This window comes from Triticum aestivum, chromosome 7B (assembly GCF_018294505.1).
Source record: "Triticum aestivum cultivar Chinese Spring chromosome 7B, IWGSC CS RefSeq v2.1, whole genome shotgun sequence".
In the NCBI taxonomy this organism is placed as follows: Eukaryota; Viridiplantae; Streptophyta; class Magnoliopsida; order Poales; family Poaceae; genus Triticum; species Triticum aestivum.
This window is the reverse complement of record NC_057813.1, coordinates 397,498,703-397,505,545: the sequence shown is the minus strand read 5'-3', so window position 1 is coordinate 397,505,545 and position 6,843 is coordinate 397,498,703. Positions and strand designations below refer to the sequence as shown.

At 51.0% G+C, this 6,843-nt stretch overlaps 1 protein-coding gene across 1 annotated transcript in view; it reads left to right on the top strand.

Annotated features, from left to right (window-relative positions):
* Positions 1-1,285, top strand: part of LOC123158002 (L-type lectin-domain containing receptor kinase IX.1) — a 7,831-nt gene extending 6,546 nt beyond the window's left edge. Inside the window, exon 6 of the mRNA XM_044576156.1 lies at positions 537-1,285. Within this exon, the coding sequence (XP_044432091.1) occupies positions 537-1,285 (749 nt within the window). The remainder of the gene's footprint in view (positions 1-536) is intronic.
* The last annotated feature ends 5,558 nt before the right edge of the window (positions 1,286-6,843 follow it).

Genomic DNA, 6,843 nt, shown 5'->3' with positions numbered 1-6,843 from the left:
TCGTTTGTCATGCCCACATACACATCAGCAGAATGGCGCTGTTGAGCGCAAACATCGCCATATAGTTGAAACCGGCCTCACACTTCTTGCTCATGCTTCTGTACCTTTTCGCTTTTGGAGTGATGCTTTTGCCATCATGTGTTTTCTCATTAACATATTACATACGTGTGTTCTTAACATGAAAACTCCTATTGAGCTTCTCTTGGATGAAACTCCTGACTACAACTTTTTCAAGGTATTCGGGTGTGCTTGCTGGCCTCATCTTCGTCCTTATAATGATCGCAAACTTGAGTTTCGCTCCAAAAAGTGTGTGTTCTTGGGGTATAGTTCTCTCCATAAAGGATACAAGTGTCTCCATGTCCCAACTAATCGAGTCTACATATCTCGGGATGTTGTTTTCGATGAGAATGTCTTCCCTTTTTCTGCCATGCCTCAGTCATCCACCACAACACTATCTATGCATTCATCTCCTCTTATTCCTGGCCAATTTGAAGATGCTGCATATTCGCATGTGTTGTTACCTAATCATGGTGCAGGAACTGGATGTGGAGCTCGCCTGGAACTTCTTCTTGTCGGACCTACTACGCCGCCTGTGGCGCATGTCAATCGACCGGTGCATGTGCATGCACCGCCTCCCGCCCTCGACCCCTCCTCGGGAGCCCCGTCTACCATTGGGATGGAGCCTGTGTCGGCTCCTATGGCTGGGTCGGAGCCCGTGACGGAGCGGCCTACGTCGCCGCTTCCTCGCCTGGCCTCCCCTCCCTCGTCACCCCCGCCATCTACGCGGTTGTCACTGCCGCCCACTTCGCCTGGGCCTATAGTGACTCACACGCCGCCTGGGCCCACGTCGCCCAGTCTGCCGTCTCCCGGCCCGCTGTCATCTGGTCCCTCTTCACCGGAGTTCGCTGGACCGGTCTCGCCTGCTCTGGTGGTCGTTGCTCCGCGGCGTCCACACATGCGCAGTCACAGCGGCATTGTTCGTCCCAAGGAGCGCACCGATGGCACGGTCACATACCTTGCTGCTTGTCTGGCTCATGTTGTGGATGATCCAAACGCCGAACCATGCAGTTATCAAGCCGCTATGAGTATCCCACACTGGAGGGCTGCTATGGAACAGGAATATCATGCTCTTATGCAGAATAAGACCTGGACACTTGTTCCACCTCTGTCTCGTGTCAACATCATCGATTCGAAGTGGGTTTTCAAGGTGAAGAAACATGCAGATGGTTCCATTGAGCGCTACAAAGCACATCTTGTGGCTAAGAGCTTTAAGCAACGTCAGTGACTGGACTATGAGGATACATTCAGCCATGTTGTCAAGCCTACCACTATTCGAATTCTTCTGTCTCTGGCTGTTTCTCGTGGATGGTCTCTCCGCCAGCTTGACGTGTAGACCACTTTTCTACATGGACTGCTTGAAGAGGAGGTTTATATGAGGCAGTCACCTGGATTTGTTGATCACACTCAGCCTTATCACCTCTGTCGTCTGATGAAGGCTCTCTATGGACTGAAACAGGCGCCTCGTGCCTGGCATGCTCGCCTGACTTCAGCTTTACGCACTCATGGATTCATTCCTTCGACGACTGATACTTCACTATTCTTGTTTCAGCGACCGAGTGTGACAATGTACCTCCTTGTGTACGTGGATGATATTGTTCTCGTTAGCTCCTCTCCGACGGCTGCTGATGCTCTTGTGACTGCGCTTGGTCATGATTTTGCAGTTAAAGATTTGGGACAGCTTCATTTCTTCCTAGGTATTGAAGTCGCTCATCAGTCTCGTGGCAGTTTGGCTCTCACCCAGAAGAAGTACTCTCTTGATCTTCTGTGCCGTGATGGTATGTGCAAGACATCGCCTATGCCCATGTCCTCCACTGACAAACTTTCAGCTGCTGATGGTACTCTTCTATCTCCTAAGGATGCTACCGAGTACAGGAGTATTGTTGGTGGCCTGCAGTATCTGATGATCACACGTCCTGATCTCTTTGCGGTTAACAGGGTGTGTCAGTATCTTCATGCACCTACTAACGTCCACTGGTCTGCTGTGAAGCGCATATTGCGCTATGTGCGTCTCACTGTCTCCTTTGGTCTTCATTTGCGCCCTAGTTCCTCTGGAGTTCTTTCTGCATTCTCAGATGCTGATTGGGCCTGGTTCCCAGATGACAGGCGATCTATGGGGGGACATGCAATGTTCTTGGGGCCTAATCTGATCGCCTGTAGTGCACGCAAGCAAGCCACTGTTTCCCGCAGCAGCACAGAGGCTGAGTACAAGTCAGTTGCCAATGCGACTGCTGAACTTATATGGATTGAGTCCCTACTTCGAGAGCTAGGAGTTGCTCAGCCACATCCGTCGGTCATCTGATATGACAACATCGGTGCTACGTTTCTGTCATCAAACCCGGTGTTCCGTGCACGGACTAAACACATTGAGATTGACTATCATTTTGTGAGGGGACGTGTCACACAGAAGCTACTACAAGTCAGGTTTATCTCTTCAAAATATCAACTTGCAGACATCTTCACCAAGCCTCTACCTTCTCCCATGTTTGAGATTTGTATATATATATATATATATATATATATATATATATATATATATATATGTATATATATATATATATAATGGTGTCATATGATAGGCCACCCCATAGAGGGTTGAGCAAGTTCCCCCAAAACCGACGTTTTACATCACCGTTTTCGATGAATCCTTGCGTTCTGGACCACGCCATCATGTCAGTAGGAGGAGGATGAGGCGAAGAACCCATTCACACAAAGAAGCGCTCAAGACATTGCTCATAGAGGACGAATTTCACCTACTTTCTTTGAGTACTTTGTCGCACGCTTACACTGCGCACGGTGAATCTCTATCACGTTACTTTTGCAGATCATCTATCCTTGGATCTAACTATTTCATGGACATCATCTAGTGACAAGAAGTCATCGTTGGTCACCTGGAAGGACGAGGAAGGAAAAAGAGGGAGAGAGGCTTCCATGTGGGGTCTAGCTCATTGTAGGAGTTAAGATCCTTGGACCTAACTATCTCATGGACATCATCTAGTGACGAGACGTCGTCGTTGGTCAGCTGGAAGGAAGAGGATGGAAGAAGGAAGAAGCAGGAGAGAGGCTTCCATGTGGGGTCTAGCTCATTGTAGGAGTTAAGTTAGAGAGTTCGGTTAGGTTCATGTTTTCTTAACTACTCAAATTTGAGGAGTTAAGGTTTGCGGAGGTGTTTGAGGACTAAAATTTGGAGGGTGCTCATGAACCTCATTGACATCCAGGAGCAGCCAGTTCATCCTCAGAGTGATCTCTCTTGGGATGGTGCCCAAGTGCTCCCTAAAGCTATTGCGGATGGGAAGAAGATCTAGGTGCTCCCTAGCGGAAGTGAGTTGGATATGCGTCTTTGTGGTCGACTTTCGGCGACCTCCCCCGACGCCTCTTTGAGGCGTTGCCTTCCGCTACGTCCTTGCCCTTGGAGAAGCCGCACTCAGTAGCATTGCCTGGGACCAACTTGTCAGCATAGCATTGCAATGAAGAACATATGCGTAAACATATTACAAATAAATCGGACCTACAATGATGATGATCTTCACTGCATGTTGTCATGCAGAAGGGAAGGGCTAGTACAAAGATCAGAACTGCAATGTGTAGAACCAACCATCGTACCAACGACCACACTAATACATGAGTTGCACAACAATGAAGGTCACATTTACCTACCACCTAATGAATTGATCTACCCCCAAATCGAACTGTTGTACCCCCAAATCTAACCCAGACCAAAGCCCCATCAAACCCTATATCAAAGCCTATCCAAACTCTATCAAAGTCTAAATTCAGGCCTAACAAAGCATAAATCAGGTAGGGAAGGGCTTACTATCGTTGAGGAAGTGATGATGAAGCGCTTGCGGATGGTCGTCGTCTAGATCTTCCCACCGCCAATGGTCGCCGAGTTTCCAGTGAGAGAACGGGAGTGTGGGTAGGGGAGAGGGAGTGGTGAGATAGGGCTGAGGGGATTTATGGTGTGCCTTCCGGAAACAATGCATAGTCTTTCACTCGTTTCTGCACATGCAACCACGTGCCCTCGCTTGAGTCTACTCCCTTCGTCCGGTGAAAAATGTACATATAGAAATTTTAGGACAAATTATGGAGTGGAGTAAAGAATGCATTGGGAAGATGCAAGCCATCACCTTGCTTCTCTTTAATTACCCAATCCCCAATGAGCTAAATGCATGTAGAAATTAAGAAGACCATGTGTAGAATGTTTCTTGATACCTTGTAATAAAGATAAAAGCAACTTCTTTTTATTTTGAAGCGCATTGGAAAGACAGAAGTACACTTTTTGTTTGGACAAATTTTAAAACCAAATGCACACTTTTCATCGGATGAAGTAAGTAGCTCGGTAAAAATGATTGATTTGATCGTTCCTACAAAATAAGGCTCTAGGCTGTTTTGAGGAGCGTGCCATGCAGGCCCAGTCGATCGTGCATGTATCCGATCGAATGGACTAAATTCAGTCTGGCTACCTCGTGGGTGTTATGCGAGCAGCCAACCGGTCCTTGAGCTCTCTATAGAGTTCTCCGAAATTCGAGGCAAATTCCACCGGCCACATTCCCGATCTCCCCCTGTTGTTTCCCTCGGATGCCTCTGCTGCTGCGTGCATCTGATTCATGTTTAATGACTGTTACTGCAGCCACGGTCGGCGCGTGCACTTCGATCTGAGGCCCGATCGTAGATCCATCTTCCATGTTCAATGGCATGGCATGCGAGGTGCGGGCCTCGTCGTCGTACCATGTACTCCCTCCGTCCAAAAATATTTGTCAAAGAAATGCATAAAAATGAATGTATATAGAATTAAAATACGTTTAGATACATCCATTTCTCCGACGAGTATTTCCGGACGGAAGAGGTACGTGTTGGCCTGTTCGGTGCCCAGGCGTACTCCAGGCGTTAATTCTCTGGAGAATGGGTACATGCACGGGGAGAAGTTAAATAGGCTTTGACGTTATGGGCACGCATTCGACGTGTTACGTCCAGATCAAGGAAGAGTGTCGATCGAATCAGCTACGTAGCACAACAGAGGCTAAGCTTGAAAGTAGTACGTGAATCTGAAGGTCAACACAACACAGTGCTTATACTAGTTTAACTGTCGGATTCTCTGCCACGCTTCGATCCATATACCTCGATAACTGAAGCCTACCATAGCAATGATAGCATGCTCAAATCGATCAAGCGTACGAGCGCAGCATTTCCAGATGAACCGATCCAATGGATCCCAGAATTCGCACAGATTCACGCGTCAAACCGGATGCACGCACCGCAAGCACGGAGCAGGAATTCTGAGCCTCGGATCGAGTAGATGGCCGATTCTATTCCAGGAATCGAAAGCCCGAATTCTGAGCCTCGGATGCCACCCCGACACCGATGTCCTCTCTCGGATGCTCTGTTGCACGGTCCTGCAGGCTGCAGCTCATGTTAATGACTGCCGCCTGCGTAACGTTAGCCACGGTCGGCGCTCTGATTCCTCTGAATCCCGATCGCATCTGCTCATCGATCCATCCATACATCGACCCATTTTTTTTTTTCAAAACGGAGGCAAAAGTTTTGCCTCATCGATTAAATTAGGAGAAGAGAGTTGCTTGGTTAATTAGGGAAAACCGAGCAAAAACCCTCACAACCGCTGAGCGGCACACATAAGATACTCCACACACCACTTCAACGATGGTCTCGTCGAGACAGCACGCAAGTGTCATCGTCATCACTCCTCTCTTAGAGTCGTCATCGCCATCCCTACACTCTGAGCAAACGACTCCGACTTCGCAGCAGGCGATCGTCGACTCAACCCACACCAAAGCGGACGCGTGAAGCTACATGAAGATCTGCGCCAAATCTCAGCCACCTGCGGCCAGACAGCGCAGCTCCGACTCTGACGGAGAACTCTGAAGAACAGAACCAGGCACGGCTGGCGCCACGGGAGATCGCCGAACGGGCACCTGCAGTCGGTCATCGTATACCACAGGGCCCCGCCACCGCAGCTTCGACTCCACAACAACAAACAACCCGAGGCAAAACCGCGGACACGCCGGAGAAGAGCCGACTACCGCAACCATTGTCGCGTCGTCGACATCGCTCCCACCGTCATCTTTGCCACAGAAACCTGGTCGCCACAACCGCCGCCATCCACGGGTCCCGCCCACCGATGCCGGGCTCCCAAGACGAAGCCCCCAAGAGGGAAAACGACGCCAAGGCGCCGCCATCGTCCGATCACAGATCAAGGGTTTCCCCCGGATAGGCCGAGATGGCCGGATCCGTGCAGGAGGGGAGCGGCAACAAAACAGCGATGCCTTCAGGAAGGTCAACGACGGCCACAACCGCCGCCATCACTGGTCACGGCACAAGACCGGGACAGGGTTTTCACCCAAGCTCCCACACCACCTCAGCCACACATCATCCCGCACCGGCACCAGCGAGCCCACCAACCACCACCACCATCAGAGCTACCCAACGGCGAAACAGCATCACCCACAGCTGGGGCGCTCTTCGCCGACAACCCGGGCCACCGACCCGCGCATCACCAGGGCGTCCTCGTGACGTCCTGCCGCGCCCCTCGCGGTCGAAGCCGCCACCCGAGCCCGCCCCCGCACCACAGGGCCATAGGCGCCGCACGTCGCTGCGCCAGATCCGCGCCCGGCCGCGCCCGCCCACGGCACCACGGCGCCAGGAAGCAGCAGCACCTGGGAGACGCCACTCTGCGCCGACCGGCCGGCCACCATCTCCACGCCGACGGGCCAAACGCCGCCGCCCGACCCGAGCTCGGCCCTCAGATCCACCGCGAGTCAACGCCCCTCC